Source organism: Artibeus jamaicensis, unplaced genomic scaffold (genome assembly GCF_021234435.1).
Source record: "Artibeus jamaicensis isolate MK-2021 breed Jamaican fruit bat unplaced genomic scaffold, CSHL_Jam_final scaffold_612, whole genome shotgun sequence".
In the NCBI taxonomy this organism is placed as follows: Eukaryota; Metazoa; Chordata; class Mammalia; order Chiroptera; family Phyllostomidae; genus Artibeus; species Artibeus jamaicensis.
Genome location: NW_026522049.1, coordinates 2689696 through 2714928, shown reverse-complemented (window position 1 = coordinate 2714928; position 25233 = coordinate 2689696). Strand labels below are relative to the sequence as shown.

General features: G+C 61.0%; 1 protein-coding gene across 6 annotated transcripts; it reads left to right on the top strand.

Moving 5' to 3' along the window:
• Positions 1–4966: 4966 nt before the first annotated feature.
• On the top strand, positions 4967–24306 carry FURIN (furin, paired basic amino acid cleaving enzyme). Of its 6 annotated transcripts, none has more exons than XM_037149137.2 (19): positions 4967–5076; positions 6938–7014; positions 9238–9344; positions 10895–11036; positions 18090–18429; positions 18799–18897; positions 19012–19107; positions 19439–19567; positions 19676–19752; positions 20042–20130; positions 20660–20832; positions 21242–21454; positions 21878–21978; positions 22114–22217; positions 22299–22416; positions 22504–22683; positions 23057–23181; positions 23289–23399; positions 23620–24306. In XM_037149137.2, the coding sequence occupies exons 4-19, from the start codon at positions 11008–11010 to the stop codon at positions 24210–24212; spliced, it is 2577 nt and encodes an 858-aa protein (XP_037005032.2). In that variant the 5' UTR covers positions 4967–5076; positions 6938–7014; positions 9238–9344; positions 10895–11007; the 3' UTR covers positions 24213–24306. The 6 variants fall into 6 exon arrangements, with proteins under 6 accessions (XP_037005032.2, XP_053514969.1, XP_053514970.1 ...); XM_053658994.1 differs by lacking the exon at positions 4967–5076 and adding an exon at positions 5109–5201; XM_053658995.1 differs by lacking the exon at positions 4967–5076 and adding an exon at positions 6481–6780.
• The last annotated feature ends 927 nt before the right edge of the window (positions 24307–25233 follow it).

The window sequence follows — 25233 nt, the reverse complement described above, 5'->3', positions numbered from 1 at the left end:
TTTGGTCCCAGGTTTTCTGATCCATCAGCAAACCCAGTGTCCTTTACCTCCCCTTTGCTCCCGATGTCAGCCCACTTCCCAGCCACCGCCGTGGCCAGCCTCTCGCCCCTCGCTTGGACACCGCAGCGGCCACCTTGACCCCTGGGCCTTGGCCTCTAAAACCCACGTCCAGCTCATCACGGTGACCTTGTCACAGCATCCCTCTACTACATTTCCTGTCTTCAAGTCCTCCCGTGAGTCCTGCCAAATAGTAAAACCTTTTGAAGACAGACCTGCTTTGGACTGAGGCTATAAAGAGAGGAGAGGGACAGAAGAGGGGCCCAGAGGCAGAACCGAGCGTCGACGAGACCTGACTCTATGACGGAGAGTCGTCACCCGCCCGTGGGGAGAAGCCTGGCTCTGACAAGTGGAGCTGAGACGGGTGGCGATCCATATGGAAAAGGTAAAATTAGATCCCCAGCTACCTCCACACGCGCACCTCCAGGTGGGTTCAAGGCTTACATGTGAAGAGCAAAGTTTTAACACGTTTAAAAGGAAATCTAGGAGAACCGTTTTATGGCCTCAGAATAAGGAATGATTTTTAAATTAAAAAATGTCTGTGAATTCTAATGTGCGTAGTGAGACATACGCATCCTAAGTGTGCAGCCTGATAAAACCTCGCAGTCTGAGGAGAGGGTGCCAGTGCAGTGCATACAACCCGCAGGAGGTTGGTTTGCAGAGCATGTAAGAACTTCTGCAAATCAAGAAGACAAAGGACCCAGGAGAAAAGTCAGCATACGCTGTGAATGAGGGCCTTGCCGAAGAAGAAACCTGGGCAGCCAATAATTGTATCAGAAGAGGGTCTACCTGGCAGGTGTCAGAGAAATGGACATTAACAGGACAACGCGGTATTATGTCCCCCCCACAGAGAGACAGGCATGTCTTTGAAAAGCTGATGTGACCCCACTTGGACCCCAGCCTCAAACACAGCAAGCGGAGGAGTCGACTGGTAAGGCCGCATGGCAGTGGCGGAAGGTGGCGTCTCGCCAGGTTGAAGGGGGGCATGTCTGTGACCGGCCCTTCCTCCCCCGGGTACAGACTCTGCAGAGGCGCTCACGTGAGTGTGGCCACAGGGAAACCGGAAATGTCACCGATTTATGCTGCAGTCGCCGTCACGCAGTGGCGATGGGCTGGCAATGAGTGGAAGTGAGAGTGTCGGGGAGATCAGCCAGGACTCGTGCGCCAGGCAGGACATGGGATGGGAAGGGGACTTTGGGAAAGGCAAACACAGGCTGGGCCTTGAGCACCGGAGGGGATTTATGCACCAGGAAGTGGGAGCAATGACCACCATTTGTTTGTTTCTGCCTCACTCGTTTTATAGGTGATAGAGCTAAGCCCCAAAAAGGGGACGGCCATATTGGTGCCGGAGCGGAGGCGATCACTGGGCCTCACCTGCAACTCTGTCTCCTTTCTGCTGCCCCCTGCCCCCTCCTCCTTGCCCCATGGTCCCTCCTCACAAAGGCCCGGACTGTGCAGTGGCCCTGTCGGTGGCCTCCCTGCTTTGTGCTCTCCTCTCTGTACGTGGTCAGAGAGGCTTTCTTAGCCCAGCACCACGGCCACCCCACGCCCTGCTCAAAAGCATCCAGCAGCTTCCCACGGTGCCTGAAGTGAAGCCCAAACTCATAGCGTGCTCCCCTTCAAGGGGAGAGAACACCCGTTCCTAGGCTCACGGGTTCTGTGGGCCAGGGACGTGGACAGGTCCCAGAAGGTACAGCTTGTGTCTGCTCCACGACATCCGGGGCCTGGGAGACTCGACAGCTGGGGGCTGGAGCCCTGAAGGCTCCTTTACTCACAGGGGAAAACGATCGGCAGAGGTCTTAGCCTGGCACCACTCACTGGCCACCACTTCTACATGTGGCTCAGCCGTGGGTCCTGGGCTCCAGTGCGGTGGGTGGACTCAGAGAGAGAGAAAGAGAGACTTTTATTACCGTTCGTGGTCTAGGAGTGTTATTCATCAAGGCATCCACAAAGTCCCGCTCCATTTCAAAGAGAGGGAAAGAAACACTGATTGGTTGCCTCCGACACGCCCCAGCCGGGGACCCTGCCCACAACCCACGCATGTGCCCTGGCCGGGAAACGAGCCAGCAACCCTTTGGTTCGCAGGCGGGCACTCAACCCACTGAGCCACACCAGCCAGGGCCGTGTGCTTTGCTTTTCCTCGGACCTTGTTATTTCTCTTTGAAGCCTTCCTGTTACTCGGGGGCTGCCCAGTGTGTCCTGCCACTTCCCTCCGTCAGTCCCCAGAGGGACCTTGACTCAGCAGGCACAGCGGGGCAGGTAAGAGGAAGTGGGGGGAAACGTCACTGTCGCCTGTCACCACGTCCGTCCATCTGGCCTAGTTCCCGGCAGGCAGGAGTCATTCGGGCCCCCGGTGGGTGTGGACCGGAGCCGCAGCGCTGCCAGTGGGCTAGCCAGGAGGCTGCCAGGCCTCTGCCGCCTTCAGGACTTGGAGACGGGAGAGGTTTGGAGGTGACCTCCAGCCCGATGGGACGTCTGGGCTGCTCCTCAAAGAGAGAGCACCCTCATCCCTTTTGCCCTTCCCCACGTTCAGGAGAAACTGATTCCCTCCCCTCCAGACTTGGCCGGGGTATTTCGGTTCTGGTGACTCCAAGTCAGTGGGAGCTGGGCGATTCCCACGGCTGGGCTCCTGGAGCTGGGAAGTGCTCGGCGATACCGGCTGCCCTCCACGGGCACCTGCTGCACATGGGGCGCCGTGCCAGGCATTTTATACAATGAGTTCATCCCATGCTTATGCCATGTTAGCAAGGGAGGTATTATTATCCACATGTAATGAATGAGGAAACTGAGGCCCAACAAAGTTAAGTCACAGGTCAGCTTCCTCATTGATGGGTCAGGCATCTGAGGCCAAGCGAGAGATGACCCACCCAGAGCGGGGACCGACCTAAAGCAAGCTTGTCTTCCTGGGCTGGGCCTGGCCGCTTCGTCGGAGGGTCTTTGTTCCGGACACAGGCCAGGGACTAAAGCTCAAATGGACATGTCGGGCCAGCAGCCAGGTTCCCGACACCAGGCCTCCCAACATCTGCCCATTGCTGCCACACTGACTCACGGAGCCCAGAAAGGCCAGTTTTTATAAGGTCAACCCAAGCACCCTGGGACTTTGTAGTCCGTGCTTGTTGACATGCAGGACTGGAACGGCCTCTTCAGTTGAATGTGTGGGCATGGGACACCCCCCCCAGGCTCTCCGTGTCCTGGGCCAACATCCGGTGACTGGTGCCGGCACCCAGGCCGGGAGCGGGGAGACAAGGGCTCCAGACCCCTCTCCCCCATCAAGCTCGATCTCCCTGCACCTCAGTGCCATGTGAGGAGTCCTAACCTGATCCTCAGTGGGCAGGGATGGTGCAGACACCTCCTTTCAACCCATCCTCAGAGATGTCTCTCCCACCAGAAAGAGCTGTTGCGTTCCACCTCCTATGTGAATTCTGGTAGGTCAGCAGTGACCGCGTAGACCGCTGCGTGGTAATGGATGTGCACCGTCTGCCCTGGGCCAGGGCTAGGACGCGGTGGTACGTGTGCTGTGTGTTTACCGAAATTGTGATCCCCACCAGGAGTGCTGCCCCAGGTGACCCCTCAGGGAGTTCCCCACATGCGCCCCAGAGGTGAGGTGCCCCAATAACCCCATTTCTGTGAAGGCCGATTCCCTGGAGAAATTACGCAGCGGTTGAGAGGGGATTTTGCATTGGTTCGTGCTTCTCTTAGCCACTTCCTGTCCCAGATAACCGGCTCCTGCGCCTGCTCTGGGGTTTATCTCTAAGGTCGCAACTGCTGCCTTGAGGCCTTCAAGTCTCCTATCACGGAGAACAGCGCTGTCAGGCTGCCTGCTTTCCCGGCAGCGCCCCTGCTTTTAAATGCCCCCATTACCAAAACTCACACCCCCTCATGACCCATTCCCGGCTGACATGCAAATTTAGACCTGGTTTATGTGGCTGAGGTGGCAGCTGCCCAGCTCTCCCAGGAGTGCGTTCTAAAAGCAGAAACTGAACTCTCTCTAATGATGGAATTCCAGACATTGTGGCAGGTCAGTGGGGACACATTCGAGGGGGTGGGGGTGGCCTGACATTCCTCAAATCAGCCAGTCCGGTGAGTGTCCAGATCAGTTCGACCCCACCTGTTACTATCTGCGGAGCCCGCCTGATAATCCGCCCCACCCTTTCTGGGTTGGAGGGCTCCCCACCCAGTCCTGAGGCCTGAGGGAAGGGCTCTACATTGCAGAGAATGACTTGCGGTGCTAGGGAGTGTTTTGCAGGATCCCAGTATTTTCCTGAGAGGAGCAAGCCCCCACCTCCACCCATCGCTCCTCTCCATTGCACAACCCCTGGCCAAATGGATGCTCAGCTTCCACTTGAATGCCTCCAGAGACAGGGAGCTCAGTTGGAAGGGCTGGAGATTCTAGGCATCTTTTATTTTTTGTGTGTGTCTTTATGTAGACTCAAATTTTCCACCGTGAAACTATTCACTCAACAAGCATTTACAGACCACCTACTATGTACCAGGCACTGTGGAAGCCACTGGGGATACAGCAGTGAGCAAAGCAGACAAACACGTTTACCCACCTAGAGCTCACATGCTATGGTGAAGCGTTAAGAGGAAAACTGAAGCAAGGAAGGGGGCCGGGGAGCGCTCTGTTTGCATGTTTGCATGCTGCAGGAGGCAAAGGCGTCGTGCCAGCAGTCAGCCCTGCAACGGAAGAGTGGGCTGAGGCGTACGCGTGCTCTGGAAGGGGCGTCCGGAGAGCAGGAGCCACCAGGGCAAAGGCCCTGAGGTAGGAATGCGGCTGGACAGAGAGAGCGGAACAACAGGGAGGCCGGGGCTCAGGTGGGGACTGTGGAAGATGGGACGGTGTCAGGAGGGTTTGGGGGGGGGGCGCTTGCATAAGCATGGCATTTATAACGCAAGAAGCCACACTGTTTCCACGGGAAAGGGTTAGAGTCCAGTAGAAGCTCCAACCCAGAACAAGAGAACACCCCAGGCCTGTAATGGGGAGCTCGGAGAAGACCACAGCGGGCACCGCTTGATGAGGTCAGCATTTCTGGAGCTCTGACAGTGCCCAGCATGTCATGTGGGACCAACGGGAGGGGGTAGCTTCGTTTTTTTACTATCAATTCTATTGATCTAGGAAAACGGAAACCAACTTACTTTGTTGGGTAAGAGGCTTAACGGAAAGGGCTGGGTTTCCTGGGGCGCAGTGGGGGCAGGGGAGGGTGTTAGTGTTCTCTGACCTGGGTCTGAGCAAGGGTGCGGAGGTGGGCTCCCTCGGGGCCGTGCCTCCCGGGGCTCTCCCCAATCTCCGGCAGGCGGGGGAGTCCCCGGCCAGTGCTTGGGTCCAGGCGTTTGGCTTTGCGACCCTCAGTGTGAGTCAGCCCCAGCAGCCTGGGCATTCAGACCCCTGAGGGCCAAACCCCCACCCTGGGGTGGCCCTTCAGGAGGCCAGCTCCCAGAGGACTCCGCTGGGTCCTCATCTTCCTCGCCAAACTGCCTGTCGCCCAGGAAGTGTCTGCCGCTCAGGTGCGCTTGGTGACGTGGCAGCTAAGCCTGGGCCGAGGGCTTCGGTTTTGGGCCTCCCAGACCGCCCTGTCTCTCCTGGAATTAGCTGGGGCTTTGACAGGGAACAAGGACAAGCCGAGACAAGGAATGAACCACAGGCAGTGACAGGAGAGAGGGTGGGAGAGGGCGTGAGGCGGGGTTTGGGGAGAGGGCGGTGCAAGGCCACAGCCCTGCCGGCCCAGGACCACGCAGGGACATTCAGAACTCAGCCCTCCACCGGCCCTCACAGAAGTCATTGTTCCCGTCACGGACACAGATCATTATCTCCTAGGTGGTGTTTTTGGCATGTGTGTGTTTGTTCGCTGTGATAGTCCGGGCAGGGCTTGGTGCACTTTCACCGGGGACTCAGGGAGCGGCTTCCCAGGGAGTCCAGCCCCTAACAGGGACTGCACCCCCCACACCTGCTTTTCACCCGCTGCCCGAGGCCCCAACTCACCTGCCCAGCCCAGCCCAGCAGGGCATAGCCGCAGTGAGGACCTGATGGCAAACAGAACAGGAAGTTCCCTGCCCCAGCCACCAGCCCTTCCAGCGGTCACTGGGGTCAGCCGGACGGGCACAGGTTCAAGTTCCAACTGTACCGCTTCCTGTACATGTGACCTTGGACAAGCTCTTTAACCCCACTAAGACTGAATGTCCTCATGTGTGCAGCGGGGTGTGCTTTGGGGGGTTCTCGGGAGGATTCCAGACGACCCTGCCGGCGAAACAGCTAGTGCAGCTCCGCCCCACAGCAAGTTCCCCGTGAATGTGACCATGGCGATTATTTCCATCATCATCCCTGTCGGCATGACCACCTCGCAATCTCCCGTTGACACGAGATTTCACCGCCCGAGCGTGCGTTTGTGTTTGTGATTGTGTTGGCACCAGGCAGCCCTTTTTAATTGCTGCTGGCTAACGAGAAAAGAGCAGAGGCGGATTTAATGCACAAATGATGCGTTGAAGCCAGGAGAAGGCCAAGTGATGTAACAGTCCTCTGTGCAAACAGACGTGTGGCAGTGGCCGAGGGAGAGATGAGTCGTGGGAGAACCGAGTCACCCCCGCACAGGGCAGCACCCCCAGGCACGCCGCATTCCAAAGGGGGCCTGCTCTCTGCTCAGCCCCACGTCTCCGCGGGCGGCGGTTTGCTTTCAGCCAAACAGCATCGTCCTTGCCATGGAGCCAGTGTTCAATGAATTGTGTTGGGTTTGTAGTTTTGTTCATATGTATCGTGTAAATTCCTCTAGCTTGTATTGCTAAGTAAAAAGGCAAGGTGTACTAGGCTACCTTCTGATAAAAAATGGGGGCACTCTAACACCAGAGAGATGTATATGGATATAGGATCCTTTTTCTTTTTCTGCAGAGAACACTGGAAAGATCCACCAGATCGAGTAAAAATTGGCACCCGGGTACGGAGGGGACCACACAGAAGGAGCAGAGGTAGGAGCAAGATTGCTTTGCGTGTAGTTTTTCTATACAGTTTGGACCTTTGGGTCGTGTTGGGTGGGTGTTTGCATGAGCACTGAAGGCGGAATGTGTACCTAACACAAGAGAGACCACGTGCCGCGGTCAGTGTGGGGGAGGCTGTGGGGGTGGGTCCTTTTCCCTGAAGGGGGGCGAACCGGGCTCAGGTCGGAGACCCGCTGCCAGAGACAAAGAGGCCTGTTGCTTCCCAGGAGAACATCTTCCTAGAATGTTATCTGGAAAGTGTTTCTTCTCCCGAAAAACGAGAAGGTCAGGGAGGCCAGCCCAGCCCAGACTCTCTGAGAAGAAACTTCACCGACGCAAAGATGGGGCCAGCACTGGGGGACGCTTGGAAAGTACTGCCTGCTAGTGTGTCTGGAATGGGTTCCAGAGCCTCCAAGCCCCAAGCAGGCATCAGAGGGTGGGGGTGGCCCTCCCAGCGCCCCTCATCCTGGCTCACTTGGCCCCCGCTGGCTGCCCGCACACAGTCTGCATGTCACAAGGTGAACAGGTTGGGAAACCCTGCCTCAGAAGCCTAGGTGCTGACCCCTGACCTTAGAAGCAAGAGGTCAAAGGAGCGGCCCACTTGCAACATAGGTACAAGGCGCCTCATGGGCCCCACCAAAGGCCCCTCTGAGCACAAACAGCAGCGTGGGAGGCCGGTAGGTCTCCTCACTAGGAAAAAACAATAGCCTAACAGCACCGCAGGGAGAGCCACAGTGGGGACAGAGGATAAGTCCGCGAGAGCCTGGGTTCAGGCCGATGTGTGGAAGGGTTCGAAGAGCCTCCATGGCCAGCCCCCAGAAGAGCGCTCCTGCCTCGGGAGGAGGGAGCGTGTGACTTGATCACAGTGGCCCTTGAGACAGGCCAGGCGCTGGGCTGAGCCCTGCAGAGGTGTCACCTGATGAGCTGGGTAGCTTGTACCCCATTTTACAGATGGGGAAACTGAGGCCCCACGAGGCTAAGTAATTTGCACAGGGGGCATTAAGCGAGTTTCGGAGCTGCAGTTGAGCCCAGGGCCGGGCTGGGAACCAACACACTGGACCGCTGCCCTCAAGGTTTGCGTGGGAAAGGGCAGGTCTGGCCCACGCATTAGAGACATAGCAACCGGGACTACTGGCAGGATGCAGGTGAACAGGCTTTTCCAAGCAAATGCCAGATGTGAACCAGAGCAGAGCCACCCACGTCACGACGTCTAAGGGAACTCGTGGCTGATTCAGCTCCAGTCCTCCCTCTTCTAGAGGCAGGAAGCTTTCCCTGCTCTCTCCACAGGTTGGATCTTCCGAGTTCCCAGCAAGCGCTCTAGGCCTCGGTTCCTTAATCTATAAAATGGGGATAACAACAGTGCCTGCATCAGTGTTGTTAGTGGCCATAAAGGAGTGTAACGTATTCGGCCGAGTGCCTGAGATGGGATGAGCGAGTCAGCTCTCTGCGAGTTTGAACTGTGAACTCAAAGCATCCCTTAATGCCAACTTTCCTGAGAAAGATGCCCACGTAGGTGTGGTTTAGGGAGAAGCATGTGAGCCCGCCCGAGCACTTGGGCAGTGGGACCCCAGGCCTGGCCGGCCATCTCTCAGCCTGAGGAGGCTCCAGCTTCCCAGGGCGCTGTGTGGCACCCCATGCTTCGCAGGATGGCACCCCATCCTTCCCAGGCCCGCTCAAGAGCTCACAGACTCACTCACTGTGTTGTGAAAGTCACAGTGTTTCCCCAAGCTGGTCCCCCACCCAGCAGGTAACTTAGGAGGGTCACTAATAGTGACTCCTGCGTCGGGCTGTTGGGGAGCTTCCACTATTACCCCCTACATGTCTCCTCACCATAGTAGCCCGAGGGGCCTCTTAAAAGGATAAATTAGTGAAATTCTCCCAGACTGCCCACTGCTCTGAGAATTTAATTCAACATCCGGACCAGGCTGCCCCACGCTCCAGGATCTCGCTCTTGCCTCCCCCCTGCTCTCATCACTCCTCACCTTCCCCCCCTCTCCCCACGCTCTGAGGAGTGTCTGCTCTCAAGTGCATGAGCTCACACGCCAGGCCTGTCCTCCTGGTTTCCTGCGCCTTGGGAGCCCTCTCTTCGCACCTCAGATCTGCACACCTTTGCCTCTTTCTGGAGCCTCTGCTCAAACATCACCTCCTCCCGGAGGCCCTCCTTGACCTCCCCAGGAACTTCCACATCACCCTCTTATGATTTTTTCCCCCCAGAGTACTGACGATGACCTGAACTTCTCTTACGCTCTGGCCAGTTTGGCTGCCGTCTGCGTCTGCGGCCACAACTGGAACACACACCGAAGGAGCCCGTGCACCCCCAGGTACTCAATCCGTGTCTGCCAGTGAATGACTGGAATGCCCGGTGTGCCGTCAGCCCTCCACACGTAACTTATCCCCAACGCAAGCCCTGTCCTTGCTCCCAAGCCTCCCTCGGGCGCTCTCGCGGGCTCTGGGGAGGTCCCCTTCAGCTCAGAAGCACTCCTCCCGTCAGGGAGAGGCGCCCAGCCCTCTCACCTGGCGTGTCTGGCACCCTCTATGCCAAGCGCAGCCCCTTGGGCATGGGTGGCCTGCTCCCCAGGTGGAGGTTCCATTGCCCCACTAAGGGATGCCCCCCCTCCAGGTATTGACTGACTCTCCCCCGCAATATTTGTTTTAGGGATTAAAGTTAACTGGAGGAGCCTGTAATTTGCAGAATCATTTGTTCCTCTACTGGCAGCCAACAGCACATTTGTTATTTTATTTTCCTGAGCCCCCTTGGTACGGGCCCAGACACACTGGTCTGATAGCAGCACCCAGTGGGAAAACTCCCCGGCGCCGCCCCACGCCTCGGTAGACTTGCCGCCTTCACGGTGGGAGGCTGGGCCGAGCGGCGCGGTCCCTGCTTTCTCCAGCAGCCCCGAGGCCCACGTCACCCTCTCCTGTTTGCCTCTGGAGTCCTGCAGCCGTCTCCCCGGATGCACTGCCCCTCTCTGGCACAGTCCAGAAATGGGCCACCTCACACTCGTCAATTTTCAAAAATAATGTCTTTCAGGCACCACAACTTTGAACAAATATATTTTAAAACCACCTTTGTCGAGTGTGACCAACACAGCGCATTTAAAGTGTAGGGCTTGGTCTGTGTCGCTGTTCGTTTATACCCGTGAGACCAGCACCGCTGTCTAGATAATAATGAGCATCCCCATCGCTCCCCAAAAGTCCCCCGCCCCCTGCTCCTGGCCCCCCTCCCCGGCAGCCACCGATCTGCCTTCCGAACACACAGTCAACTCGAAGCTGTCTCACCCACCGCCCCGCCCTGGAAACAGAGTGCCATCACCACGATTGTTCCTCTCCTTGGCTCGGCACGATCATTAACGCTGCTGAAAGCCATGTCCTCAGATGTCGTGGAGAGACGTAGGACTGCTTGCCCTGAACACTAAATGGCCTCATTGTTGCATTGCCCTGCCCGGCGGTTTGGGGTTTGGGAGTTTCTCCCCCGCTGCCGGCTGTCTCGGCGCGGAGCTCCCCGCAGACCTTCCCGGGGCCTCGCAGGCGGCAGGCACACCGCCCGCCTCCACACCGTGCCTCTTCCTCGCTCTGGAGCAGTGGTTCTCAGCTGGGGGCGACTCGGCAGCCCAGGGGCCATCTGGCAATGTCTAGCAGCGTTTTTGGTTGTCATAACGGGGGTGGGGGGGTGTCACTGGCACCCACCTAACTAGTGTTTAGAGGCTGGGGATGTTGCTAAACACTCCGGGTATTGGACAGCCCCATGAAAACCAGTGATCCAGCCCAGGACGTCGGTGTGCTGAGGCTGAGAAACCCCTTCCCGATGCCAGGACTAATTGGAAAAGGCAACGAGAATTCACGATTGTCTGTTTTACTTCTCCGGATCAAGAGGGAGAAGGAAAGGCAGAGGCGCGTGGAAGCTGCAAGACCACGTCGTCGTCGGACACAGGTTCGGGGAGGTCCTGGCCGTCCACCTCGGGCACCGCCTTCCTGCCACACCCGATGCGGCTGCTGACTTCCAAGGACAAGCTGTAAGCAACTCAGCTCCAGGCAGCAGGGCCCAATGCTCAGTAGGTGCTCAATGAATGTCTGTCCGCTTAGATTGCAGCCCACACACCCATTCAGTACCCGGTTGCAGGTAGCGCTGGCTGGACATTGAAGGCAAGGCAGAAGGCACAGAAGGGGGACCCTACACCCACCAGAGAGTTTGGGGTTCGGCAGACGCACCCCGATGACTAGGAACCTAAGGAGGGCTGGCCATGCTGGGATCCTGTCCCAGCAGAACCAGCTATTTCACCACCAAATCACTTCTGGCTCCTCCCCACCACCCACAGACACCCCGCTTGCCTGTCATATAAAGGAGGTTTTTCCCAAAGTGGTTTAGCCAGACCTGGCAGGGCCCTGCCCTGCGTTGGGATAGGAGGAGCCTGGCTGTTGCCCAGCAGTGTCCAGGAGCGACCCAGGTGTGCTGGAACTGCATGGTGAAGTATGGACATGCTTTATTCCCTTTCGCGTGACTTTAAGGCTTGGTTAGTTTATTGCAAAAGTTACTGGAGACATACCTGAAAAACGCGGGGAAGAGAAAAAGAGAACAGAGAGCTTGCAAAATCCCACCCTCTTAGAGAAAACAATTCAATTTTGTTGTGTGAACTTCTATGCATGTATGAATGTGGTGTACACACTTTGATGAGAACCAGGTGTGGGTTTTGCTGCCGAAGGCTTTGTTTGAGGAGCCTGAGAGTGGAGAGGAGGTTCTAAGAGGAGACCCCCCGAGGGCACTCCACAGGGACACTGCCAGGGCCTGTGATGAGGGTGACCAGGTGGATTTAACTGGGTGCTGGCTCTGCGGCGCCTCCCGGGTTAGCCCCGAGTCCCGGGGTGGAGACCTAGCCAGCTGACTCCTCTCTCCAGGACTCACAGCCCCTTCCTCCCTCACACCTCGTTCCCCCCCACAGGGTGACACCCTTCCTGTCGCCAGGTTACTTTCACCCGGTGCCCCACCTGTTGAGGGCTGTGTAAAACTGGTCAATTGTGATCCAGAGATCAATGGGGCTCCAGCAGCAGTTTAACTCCCTCGGGCCTTGAGGCCTCTTGTGTGGACATGGATATCCGTGGGGAGGGACAGAGAAAACACCACCTGCCCACAGGCCTTGTGCCAGTGAGAGAAAGAACCGGGTCGGCTAGCAGTCACTGACCGGACTCTCCAGAAGGGGCACTCCCCCAGAGAGGTCTCAAGGAGAGTGGCTTCCACATTCTTCTCAGCCACAGAATTGCAGTAAAATACAACTGCATGTGAAACCCTAAAACAGGACCAGGACCAAGGTGGAGAAGCTCTGGGCGAAGCAGACAGGTGCTCACTTGCTCAGCTCTCTCCTCCCGGTGATGCACCTCTGAGCAACACAGTGTCAAGGTTTCCACATTCTGCCCAGGGCCGGATCGGAGGGCCCGGCCTGGAGAAACTGGGAAGTTCTCCTCCCAGGGCCGCCTCCTGCTCCTCCTCGGCTCCCCTGGGACCCACTTCCAGGATGGGAGGGGCACCTAGAGGCAGCCAGCATTGCTCTCTGGCTGGCTGGACCTTTTTCTTCTAGGTTACAGGATAAGTGGGAAGAGACTCCAAGGCTAGACGGGGGCAGCCCTGTCCCAGTTTCCCCTCAGTGGGTTCTCTTGCTCACACACAGAGGAAGAACCGTGACTCACTTCCTGCCTCCCTGGGTCTGACTGCAGAAGTATTGTTCTCCCCGTGGTGACTGCATTGGTGGGGCTACCCCTGGGGGGCCCCCACGAGTCAGCCTCTTGTTGGAAAACGTTCCCGCTCCCAGACTTGTCACAGACTCAGCTTTCGGGCCCCTGTTCTCCCCCAAGTTTCTGGTGTCCGCAGTACGTGTAAAGGTGTCCGAATGGCACAATGAGTATTACCTCCATTTTAGAGGGGTATATGGGGGCTCGGATATCAAGCTATGCGTCTTAAGGTGGCATAAAATAGTGCGGCAGGGATTTGAACCCAGGTTTGCCGGTTGACTTGTCACATAGTGAGTCCTCAGGAGTATCCCCTCACACCTGCCTGTGTTTCATCCCGTGTCAGACGCAGAGTGACACAGGAAAGGTGCCTAAAGAAAAACAAATGGATGGCACCCACCTCAGGGGGCTGGCGGCGAGGAAGGAAGGAGTTCCCTGGGAAGAGCTTAGCACAGCTCCTGGCTCCCAGGAAGCAGCCGCTGCCTTTGTTTTTGTCCTTATCCCCGAGTTGAGAAGGCCACAGGCTAATACTGTGCAGCCAGGTTATCTCCCAGTGAACAGGAAGGGATGGGCAGGGACCGCTCTGCGACCTTCGAATAACCTAGCCCGGGGAGCTCTTGGCCACATTTCCTCTCATGTCTTTCACAGCTCGGGCTTGGGCATCCTCGCCAAGTAGCACAGACGTTTTCTAGGGCAGGGACCCAGGGAGGGAGCCGAGCTGGTTGGCATATTGCAAGGACTGGGATCCAGGCTCTGCTGAAGCCCCACGCACGTCTTCCTGGCTCTGAGGCCTGCTACTTTGGGATCTAGGGCAAATTATTTAAACTTCGTGCGCCTCAGTTTCCTTATCTGGAAAATGGGATTAACGTCATCTTGAAAGGATTATGTGGATTAAATAATGTACATAAGAAGGAGGTAATGCAAAGTGACTGGTATGCTGCCCGCCGGTAAGTTAAATGCAGAGGCGGGGGCTTCTTCTGTTTATCCACCCGTCTGCATAGATACACACACAAATGAGATCCTGGCTCCTCCGACGGTAGGTCTCCAGGTTTGCCCGCCGCTGTGAAGTTCGATCACAGGTGGGGTGCCCCAGATCAGTTATCCAGAGCCCTAACCCAGTCGTGCCCAAACCACGGCTTAGGAGTGGGAAGTCAGGGAGAGGACCAGCTGCCCCAGGATCCAGCCGAGACGGGGCTCCGAGCGGCTCCTCCAGCTCTTCCCAACTCAGGCCCACGGTTCCGAGTTCGGGTCCCTGCGCCTCCCGCCGGGGGAGCTCGCGGAGCCGAAGAGCCGAGCCCGGGGCGCGGGCAGTGGGGCCTGGGGGACGCGCCCGCGAGGGCTTTGAGATCGCCGGCCCAGCTTCCTGTTCGCCCCGAGCAGGAGCGGCAGGAGCCCCGGAAGGCCGTGGGGCCGCCGCTGGGGGCCCTGCGCTGCTGGAACGCGGGCCGGGACGGCATGGGCGGCGCGGCGGCGGGGCGGCGGGACGGAGACGGCGGCCGGGAGCGCGGAGGTGGCGCCGCGCGGGGGAGGGGCGCGGCGGCGGAGGAGGAGGAGCCCGGGCCGCCGCGGCTGACAGCGGCCGGAGTAAACAAGCCGCGCCGCCGCGGCCCGGCCGCTGCCCCCGCCCGCGCCGGAGCCCGAACCCAGGCCGCTCCCTGCCCTGGTACCGGGCCGGGCCGAGGCTGCGCCGCCGCGCCGCCCGCCTCCGCGCAGTGACGCTGCTGCCGGGCGCGGGGAGCGCGCGGAGCTCAGGCCCCGCCGCCGGGCTCTGTGCTCGGCCGAGGGGGGCCCGAGCCGCCGCGGCGCTCGCCTGGAAAAGTTTCCCTGGGTTCCCCAAGGTAAGAGGCGAGGGCGCGTGGCCTGGGGAGCGGGACTTGGGCCCCGGGGAGCCGCCGGGCTGGGCCCTCTGCCGGGGGAACCCACCTGAGCGCGCGCCCGCGTCGGCCCCGGCCCTGCTCGCGCCGGTACTTTTCCGCTGGGGACCCGGCGAGCCCTCTGACCTCAGGAAGCGCCGCGGGGCCCCGCAGAGGGCGGGATGGGGAGAGAATTCCAGAGGCATGGGCGCTCCCGCCCCCCCGCCGTCCCCCGAGGGTCGCCGCCGGCTCGCCTCCTCCGCGTCTGGGGAGGGAGGACCTGCAGTTGTAGGGGGCGCGCGGGGTGGTTCCCAGCGGGGGCCTCAGCCTCGCCCGCACACCTGGGCGGTCGGAGACCCAGGTGCGGGACCGGCGGCGTTGGGAGGCCGGCTCAGGTAGGTGCTGGGACCGTCTTCCAGGGAGGCCTGGCGGAGGCCCCCGCCGCTCGCGCGGGGTGGCTAGACTGAGGGGCGGCCTGCTCGCCACACAGGTCTGACAGCAGTCCGTCAGATGAAAACCTGCTTACCCTCCGTCCCCTGCTTCCTTGACCCTGGGGCGAGGGGGCAGACCTTTCTCTGGGGAGTGCCGGGGTCTCTGTGGCTTGGGAGTGCGTTAGGAGTCGGCGATGGGGCCTAGTGAGGGCTGGCCAGCTGCCGGCCAGGTGTGTACAGGGCTCAGCACAGCAGTCAAGCCTGAGCCTACGCGACCACAGTGGCCCCAGTGTTACTATTTACTATAACTGGGCTTCCACATAAGATTGGATTTCTTTTTTTTTTTTTTAAGTATTCTGTGGCTTAAAAAAAAAACAAACCCAAAACTTTGAAAACCTCTGGTTAGCAGTTTTTACCACCAAGGAAACTGAGGCTCAGAGAGGAAGTGACTTGTCTAAGATCACTCAGCAAGTGTGAGTGGAGTGGGAACTAGAGGTCACAATTTCAGGAGAGCCTGTAAGTGTCTGTAACTGGACCTGACTTGGTAGGAGAGACCGGAAGGAGAGACCAGATCGGGTTTCCTAGGCAGCCCTGGCCACGCCAGACCCCAGGGCCTGGGAAGCAGCAGCCAGACCTTGGGGTAGATTCTCTGTGGGTGCCTTGGAAAGGCGGTCTGTGTCCGGAGCTTCCTGAGGCTGGGAAAAGGGAGGAAGACACAGCCATGAAGAGCGCCCACAGCCCTCTCTGGCCACAGCCGGGAGCTGAGGCCCGTGTGAGAGGGCATCACGGAAAGCTAGAAATACAGCGAGAACTGGGACTCAGAGGGTGAGTCAGAGTCTGGGATGGGGGTGGGGAGAAGCCCATTCATTCATTGTTCTCAGCATCTGCTCTTTTGGGACATGGGGGTCCTCACTCCTTCCAAGCTGCTGAGGCAGCGCTGTCTGGGGGGAGCATCTCGGCTTTGGGGAGGCCATATCCTCCCTGCCACAGCCGGGAACGCGGGTGTAGTGAGCGCGCCCTTGTTTGGGGGGTTGTTCGGTTGTGCCTGAAGCCAGCTTTCTTTCCGGGTGCTGCAAGGTCATTAAATAGTTGGTTAATCACCTTTAACGCCAAGCAGCTGCCGCTCCACCCACAGTCAGCCGGAACCCAGGCCAGGCCCAGAGGAACCAAGTCTTAGTTTGGTGGTTCCATCGGGTGCACCACCCTGTCTGTGGTCGGGGGGTGACTTTGCATGACATCTGGACCCGAGGCAGCTATCGTGGTGGCAAGGAGGGGAGAAGAGGCCTCTTTCCCTTCTGTCTCTGCCCCCAGGGCCCCAATATCTTCTGTTAACTGAGGAGCTTTGGGTTCCATCACCCCCTAAGGCCAGAGGTCTGGCTGCCCAGCCATTGCTTGGGCCAGCTTTCTGGAACTTGGCCACAGGAGGCGTCCTGGGGCTATGGCTTCCCGGCCGGCCCCAAGGAACCCTGTGGACTCTGCCCCTCGGGGGTGAGGAACTCTGCCTGTGGATGCCTCCTGCCGTCAGCTGTCAGGTTATTTTGGTGTAAACTGAAAATACTCCAGGAACAGTGTGTTGAGTCCCCCCCGGCCTGCACGGTGGGGCTGCAGCCAGAGCAGAAGTGTCGCTGGGGAGGCTGGTGGTGACTGCGGGCAGCCCCAGAGAAGTGAAGGGTTCCCGGGGTGAGCCGCTGGAGGGGGCGTGGGGGCACCCTGGGCACTGTGAGCAGCCCCTGGCACTGGGATGGGGTAGCCCCTGCAGCCCAGCCAGGGTCTCCCCTAGCATGTCCCCACCCCAGGAGCTTGGCTTCTGGCTAGCTAGGGGCACTTTGTGGGGACAGTTATGTGGCCCCCGGTAGAGAGGTCCTGCCGTGTGTTTGCTGAAGGAGGAAAAACAACACGAGGGCTATTGATTCAGCCTCACCTTGGCGCTCCTGGCTCAGCAGCCGGTGTTTGCCCTGGCTTCCCCGCCCACTAGGATTACGCAAGGCGGGTGGGTGTGTGGGGATCAGGGGGGCGGCTGGGGGGCTGCCGGGGGGCCTCCCGGCCTGGCTGGAGAGGGCCGGCCGGCCCCAGCGTTCTCCAGGAAACAGTGACAAAGAACCTGGGCCCCTGACTCTGGTGGTGGCCCAGGGTCCCGGCCGTAGAGGGAGGGGAAGCCACCGCGACCCCTGGGCTGAGCCCCCAAAGCCCCCATCCCGGCCAGGGTCACCCCGTTTTCCTTCTCAGGGGCTGCAGATACCTCTGGGGCCTGGTCAGCTTGGCTGAACCAGGAAAACCCTCATGAGCCGCATAGAGGCCACCTACGAAGGAACTTTAGAAACCCAACATTAATTTATTCCTTTATCAAATACGCCCGGGTCATTTGGAAAACACGCAATGACACAAAGAGGAGAGTAAAAGCACTCGTAGTTCTCACCATCTTGAGAGAATCATTGTCAGCGTTTCAGTGTGTGTCCGTCCAGACCTGGTTTTGCGGTTACATATAAACATACGTGTATAAATAGTGTTTGGAAAACAAAACTGGTTTTTGTTTTGTAATAGAAGCCAGTGCACATTACTGGTTTATAGCCCATTTTTTCACTCTGATTCTGGTGAGCATTTATTCGGTGATTCAAGCCTTGATGTATACTTTTTAAAGGTTTTACTTATTCATTTTTAGAGAGAGGGGGAAAGGGAGGGGAAGGAGAGGGAGAGAAGCCTCGATGTGTGAGAGCTCCATCCGTCAGTTGCCTCTCACACATCAGCTGGGCGCCTGGCCCGCAACCCAGGCGTGTGCCCTGACTGGGAATGGAACCGGCGACCCTTGGGTTCACAGGCTGGCTCTCAGTCCACTGAGCCACACCAGCCGGGGCCTGCCTTGATATTCTTCATCCCGTGTTCTTGTGTGGGGAGGGGTCCCCCTGCCCATCCATCCAGCTGACCTTGGGGGTGCTGGGCCTTCCCCCCTCTCCCCCAGAGCCCCTTTCTGGCCCGTTCACAGGCACCCATGGGTGGGAAGGCAGCTTCAGCGCGTGACTGAGGGACTGACTCTCCTCTCCGCCTTTTCCTCCCTTGCCCCTCCCAGAGCCGGCGGCCCTCGTCCTCCCGCCACAGCCCTGCCCGCTGCGGCCCCATGCCCCCGCCCGTCAGCCCCGGGCCGCAGGCAGTGTGTGGGCACGTGGGAGCCGAGGCCCTGTGACCAGGCCAAGGAGACGCGGGCTCCTCGGTCCCAGCCTCCTCTACCCCCCATGGAGCTGAGGCCCTGGTTGCTATGGGTGGTAGCAGCAACGGTACCCTTGGCCCTGCTGGTGGCCAGTGCCCATGGCCAGCAGGTCTTCACCAACACCTGGGCTGTGCACATCTCTGGAGGCCCGGCTGTGGCTGACCGCCTGGCGCGCAAGCATGGCTTCCTCAACCACGGCCAGGTAGGTGCTCTTACTGCCTGCTGGCCTGGGCCCGGGGCACAGCTGGGGGAGGGTGGGGGTTCTGGCACTGGGGACAGGAGCTGTGGGGCTCATGTTCTCCGGGGCATGTCCCGGGCGGCCAGGGGGTGTGGGCAGTGGCTTGGCCTGTCCTGGGGCTTTTCGGTGGGTCGCTCAGAGGACCAGTGGGACCCCGGAAGGGGCAGCCCCCCTCGGTTCCCTGCGCCTTCCTGCTGCGCCCTGAGGGGAACAGGTACCCACCAGCCCCTGCCATTGTGTGCCTCCCCTGCCACCTGCCGTCCACCTCGGTCCCCCACCTCCCTGGGGACTGACAGATGGAAAGCCCAGCGTAGCTCTCCTGCTCTGTTACAGATCTTTGGTGACTATTACCACTTCTGGCATCGAGCTGTGACAAAGCGGTCCCTGTCGCCTCACCGCCTGCGGCACAGCCAGCTGCAGAGAGAGCCTCAGGTGAGGGAGCCCCGGCTCCTCCCACTCCACCCTTCCCTTGTTCCCTTCCTCTCTCAGGAGTGCTGCTCTCCTCCTCTCCCTCCCCACCCACACCGTCTCCCTCCCCCCTCGCAGGTCCGGTGGCTGCAGCAACAGGTGGCGAAACGACGGACCAAACGGGATGTGTACCAGGAGCCCACGGACCCCAAGTTTCCCCAGCAGTGGTACCTGGTGCGTTGCCTCCTGGGGCCCTGGGTGCTCCCCTTCAGGTGCAGCCGTCCGTCCACTGAGGGGCCCCGTAGCTGGGCGAGGCCGACTTCGAGGCCTGCCTCTCCACGTCTGCGGAGCAGTCACTCCCTAGCCCATCCTTCGAAGCCTGGAGCAGGGGAGGGGGTGCCTGTCCAGAGTTCTCGACATGCCCTCGGAGCCCAGACTGCCAGGGGCAGCCTGTCAGGAGCAGCTGCGGGGGGAGAAGGCTTGGGGAAGGTGAAGGGGTTCTTTCAGGTACCCTAACCTCGCACAGCCAACCCCGTCTCCTAAGTGCCGGGTGTGTGTCTTGCAGTCTGGGGCCGCCCAGCGGGACCTGAATGTGAAGGAGGCCTGGGCCCAGGGCTACACAGGACGCGGCATCGTGGTCTCCATCCTGGACGACGGCATCGAGAAGAACCACCCGGACTTGGCAGGCAATTATGTGAGCGGGCCTGGGGGGCAGTGGGGGTCCCCGGTGAGGACGTCTGGGGGCGGTTCCCTTCCACCAGCACGACCAGGCTGCCCCTGACAACAACCACGTCCCTTCCAGGATCCTGGGGCCAGTTTCGATGTCAACGACCAGGACCCTGACCCACAGCCTCGGTACACACAGATGAACGACAACAGGTGAGGAACCCCGGCCCCAGCCCTTGCCTCCCTCCAGCTCTTCCCCCAGGAGGCAGGGCTGAGCCTGGGTGTGGACTCCTGCTGCCTGCGAGGCTGCCGTCTGTGCTGTGGTCCTGGCCCCACTGGGGCTCTGAGGGAGGGTTTGGCCAGAGCCAAGGTGGCCACACACGAAGTGGAACGTGCGGGAGGGGACTGCACTCAGACGTAGGATGCAGGTCACATGTGAAGGGGCTTCGTCAGCTGCACCTGCTGGGCCCTGCCCACCACTCATGTGCTCTTGGCTCTGCAGGCACGGTACCCGGTGTGCAGGTGAAGTGGCCGCGGTGGCCAACAACGGCGTCTGTGGCGTGGGTGTGGCCTACAATGCCCGCATTGGAGGTGGGTGTGGGCCTGGGCCGCCGCCTTGGGGAGGGCCCTTTGGGTGGGGTTTGCTCTGCCCCCTCCTCATCCTCCCAGTGCCCACCGCTCTCCCACTGAGGGTGCTTCTGACGCACGGGCTGTTCCACAGAAGGTTCTCGGTACCTCGGGGAGCTGAACCAGCAGCGCTGGTGGCCCCGGGCCGGGGGTGGGTGCGTGTTTCTCGGCGAGAGCCTCTCTCCACCCTCACCACCCATCCAAGTCGCTGTGTGGCAGGCCCTGAGCACCACGCTGCTTCGGGAGCCCAGAGACGTGTTCCGTCTCGAACGTGCGGTTGAGGGCAGCAGGGCTCTGCCCGGCTCCCCAGGTCTCGCCTGTGGGAGGAAGAGGCAAGCTGGGGAGGGAGGGCTCTGGGTTTCCCAGAGAGCACCGGCCTCTCTCCCCCTCCCCTGCGCATCCTCTGGGTGCCGGCCGGGTGTGTATGCTCCAGAGGGAGCCCCTGGCAGCTGGGCCCGTGCGCACCCTTCACCCCGCCCCCCTCCGTGGCCAGGGGTGCGCATGCTGGACGGCGAGGTGACGGACGCGGTCGAGGCACGCTCCCTGGGCCTGAACCCCAACCACATCCACATCTACAGCGCCAGCTGGGGCCCCGAGGACGACGGCAAGACCGTGGACGGGCCAGCCCGCCTCGCCGAGGAGGCCTTCTTCCGGGGGGTCAGCCAGGTGAGGTGGAGGCCGGCCGGCGGGGCACTCTCTTCCCGTGGCTTTTCTCCCTTGTGTTTTTTTGTTCCTGTTGATTTACTCTCGTATTTAATGTTAACTTTACACAAAGCATGTTTGTTAAAATGGGAAGGGACCAGGCAGGTAGAGAAAGAGAAAACTAGATCGAAATCACCCATCACCCCGCCCTCTGGAGTCACCACCCTGGACGTCCCTGTGGCGGCCCAGGTCTGGGTTTTCGTGCCTAGACAGACGTGTGTGCCTGACCCCCCCCCTCCCCCGGGGGCTGGAGGGCGGACCGAGGGTCTGCGAGAACGAGGCCCCAGCCTCCCCACTCTGCCGCGGTGTCTCATCCCGTCAGGCCTCCCCCCGAGTCCCGCTCTCGAGTGACCCCGGCCCGCTCTGTCCACAGGGCCGCGGGGGGCTGGGCTCCATCTTTGTCTGGGCCTCGGGGAACGGGGGCCGGGAGCATGACAGCTGCAACTGCGACGGCTACACCAACAGCATCTACACGCTGTCCATCAGCAGCGCCACGCAGCTCGGCAACGTGCCCTGGTACAGCGAGGCCTGCTCCTCTACGCTGGCCACGACCTACAGCAGCGGCAACCAGAACGAGAAGCAGATTGTGAGTCTGGCCCCGGGTGGGGGCGGGGGACGGGCGCGCCGGCTGGCTCCGTGCAGCCCCATCTGCCGCCCACATGCACGGGGCCGGGTGACGCGGGCCCAGCGGCGGCGTGGGGTGGGAGCTGGGGGGCGTGGAGCGGTCTGTGGGGCCCCCTGGGAAGGGTAGACCCTCCCTAAAAACAGACGTGGCTCTTAATGACATCCAGCCTTGAGCGTGGTTCTCTTGTTCCTCGGGAAACTGAGGCCCAGAAAGGGCCAGACACCGGCCCGACCCTCGGGAGGCGGCCCTGGGACCTGGGTGTCCTGGCCACCGCCCGCCATCCCACCTGTGGTGCTCAGGGTCTGTAGGCAGAGGGAGGGCAGCCCGATGGCCTCTCGGGTCCCCTGCACTCACCCCAGGCTCCACCCTGTGTCCTCCCCACAGGTGACCACAGATTTGCGGCAGAAGTGCACCGAATCTCACACAGGCACCTCGGCCTCTGCCCCGCTGGCCGCTGGCATCATCGCTCTCACCCTGGAGGCCAAGTAAGTGGTGGGAGGAGTGTGGGGCCGTCCCTGCCCCCACCAGCGCCCTCTGCAGGGCAGCCCTGGGTCTGCAGAGAGACTGAGCCCAGACTCTCCCTCCCTCCCTCCCTCCCTCCCTCCCTCCCTCCTTCACAGTAAGAACCTCACCTGGCGGGACATGCAGCACCTGGTGGTGCAGACCTCAAAGCCAGCACACCTCAATGCTAACGACTGGTCCACCAACGGTGTGGGCCGGAAAGGTGAGGGCTGGGTGGCCCCGTGGGCTGGGTCGGGGGCCAGCGGGGTCAGCTCTGTGCTGACCCCGCCTCCCTCGCCCACAGTGAGCCATTCCTATGGCTACGGGTTGTTGGATGCGGGCGCCATGGTGGCCCTGGCCCAGAACTGGACCACAGTGCCCCCCCAGCGGAAATGTGTTGTTGACATCCTCGCTGAGCCCAGGTGAGTGCCGGATCCTGGCTGGGAGGGGCGGGTGTCCTCCGGTCCCGGTCCCCGGGCTCACAGCCCATGGTGGCGCTGTCTGCACAGGGACATCGGGAAGCGGCTGGAGGTGCGGAAGACCGTGACCGCCTGCCTCGCGGAGACCAGCCACGTCATGCGGCTGGAGCACGTCCAGGCGCGCCTCACCCTGTCCTACAATCGCCGTGGCGACCTGGCCATCCACCTGGTCAGCCCCATGGGCACCCGCTCCACTCTGCTGGCCGCCAGGTGCCTGCCCGGCCCCCTGTGCACCCTGCCCTGTCCCCTGAGCCTGCGTCCGTGCATTTGTTCCTGCGCCCATTTGGCCCTGACGGTCCCCGGACACCCTCAGCAGGGCACCGTGGTGGGCACTTTCCAAGGGACGGCTGTGTCCCGTGGGGCTGTCCTGTGTTGCAGCAATCCCTGACCCCACCCCTCACATGCCACGTCTGTGTGCCTTCCGAGTGCAGTGCCCTTGCATGTTTCCAGAATCTTCTGGTTAAAGATACCTGGCCTGTGGGGAACCAGAGCCAGCAGGCGCTTCCAGCCCAGCGGTGGGCTCGGTGCCCCCTGGCTCACACCCCCCAAGGCCTCAGACGGCTGTGTGCCCCTGCTCCCTCAGGCCCCATGACTACTCCGCGGATGGGTTCAATGACTGGGCCTTCATGACGACCCACTCCTGGGACGAGGACCCCTCCGGCGAGTGGGTCCTGGAGATCGAGAACACCAGCGAAGCCAACAACTACGGTGTGGGGGGCACGTGAGGGCCGGCCGGGCGGGCGGGGAGAGCTGGCGGGGTCTGGGTGCTGGGTCCCTGTGCCGCTCACTCTGGCCTCCTCCTCCGCCTGGAACAGGGACCCTGACCAAGTTCACCCTCGTGCTGTATGGCACGGCCCCCGAGGGGCTGCCCACCCCTCCCGAGAGCAGCGGCTGCAAGACCCTCACCTCAAGCCAGGCCTGTGTGGGTCAGTGCCTGGTGCTGTTGTGGGGGGGAGGGGAGGGAGGGGGAGGGTGCCTGCCCCAAAGCCGTGCTCAGGGAGGAAAAGGGGCCTGAAGCCCTTGGGGTGACCCCGTTGTGGGGCCAGGGGCTCCCGGGGACTGGGGTGACCGTGGTGACCGGTGCTGGGGCCCCACGGCCTGCGCTGGCAGCGTGGCCGACGCCTGCCTTCTCTCCTGTGCCGGCAGTGTGCGAGGAAGGCTTCTCCCTGCACGAGAAGAGCTGCGTCCAGCACTGCCCCCCGGGCTTCGCCCCCCAAGTCCTCAACACGCACTACAGCACGGAGAACGATGTGGAGACCATCCGCGCCAGCGTCTGCGCCCCCTGCCACCCCTCGTGTGCCACGTGCCGGGGGCCAGCCCCCACGGACTGCCTCACCTGCCCCGGCCACGCCTTCCTGGACCCCGTGGAGCAGACATGCTCCAGGCAAGGCCAGACCAGCCGAGAGTCGCCGAAGCAGCTGCCGCCCGCGACCCGGCTGCCTCCAGAGGTGGAGGTGGAGCCGCGGCCGCGGGCCGGGCTGCTGCCCTCACACCTGCCCGAGGTGGTGGCCGGGCTCAGCTGCGCCTTCATCGTCCTGGTCTTCATCACTGTCTTCCTGGTCCTGCAGCTGCGCTCGGGCTTCAGCTTCCGGGGGGTGAAGGTGTACACCATGGACCGCGGCCTCATCTCCTACAAGGGGCTGCCCCCCGAGGCCTGGCAGGAGTGCCCCTCAGACTCGGAGGAGGACGAGGGCCGGGGCGAGAGGACCACCTTTATCAGAGACCAGAGCATCCTCTGACGAGTGCCCTCCCGCTGCCCCTTCAAGCCCGTCTCCTCCTTGGGCACTTTTTAATTCACCAAAGTATTTTTTTATCTTGGGACTGGGTTTGGACCCCAGCTAGGAGGGGCAGAGATGGCTTCCCACCCTACCCTTGGGCCTCCTGGCTGCCTGAGGTGGGGCCCCAGGACCAGCGGGGGGGCAGGGGAGTGCCTCCCCCACCCCCAGCACGCCCTCTGTGAGGAAAGGAGTGAAACCGTGGGGCAGCTCTGCAAGGTTGTCCGGGCCTCAGCCTGAGTTCCCTGCGGAGGAAAGAGGGGAAGCCCTTCTCTCTCCGGATTCCTGACCCGGTTGCAGCTCTGGCTTCTTCCCCGTCCCTCTAAAGCAATAATGGTCCCCATCCAGGCAGCAGGGAGGCTGACCCAGGGGCAGGTGATGGAGGAGGCCACCTTCAAGGGCTTGTGCATCCCTGACAGCGCCCCCACCTCCGATGCGCCTCGGGCAGAAGCAGTGATGGAAGGAAGGGACCAAGGCGAGGCAGGTGCTTCCAGGGTGTGTGTGTGCACAGGCGTGTGTCTCTCTGCTCACCACAGCTGGCGGCCCGCTGAGCGTGGCTGGCCCCGCCAGGCCCCACGCTGGCGTCCGGACCACCCTCCCCTCCCGCCGGGGCCCAGGCCCCTGTTCTCTGAGCCCGGGGCTGCCTGGGCTGTTGGCTCTCACGGCCTCGGAGCCCCTGGGTGGGTGGTGGGGAGGGACGGTGGCCCAGCCGGCCCCTCCCGCCTCCCACCCGATGCTGCTTTCCCCTGTGGGGATCTCAGGGGCTGTTTGAGGATATATTTTCACTCTGTGATGATTTCACTTTAGATGCTGATTTTTTTTTTGTATTTTTAATGGGGGTAGCAGCCGGACCACCCACCTTCCCACACCTACTTTCCACCCTGCTGTTCCCCCCGGCTGCCCGGGCCCTGAGGTGTGGGGCCGCAGCACGTTGTGGGGGAGTGAGGTGTAGCTGAGCCCCAAGTCCTGAGGAGGCTGGCCAGGG

What these genes read in the sequence shown, in the direction of transcription:
- FURIN (XM_037149136.2), top strand. Translation starts at nt 15,747, where the DNA reads ATGAAGAGCGCCCACAGCCCTCTCTGGCCACAGCCGGGAGCTGAGGCC. An exon ending in TTCCCCAGCAGTGGTACCTG is followed by an intron (nt 19,108 to 19,438) that starts GTGCGTTGCCTC and finishes TGTGTCTTGCAG; the next exon opens with TCTGGGGCCGCCCAGCGGGA. An exon ending in CTCAAGCCAGGCCTGTGTGG is followed by an intron (nt 23,400 to 23,619) that starts GTCAGTGCCTGG and finishes CTGTGCCGGCAG; the next exon opens with TGTGCGAGGAAGGCTTCTCC.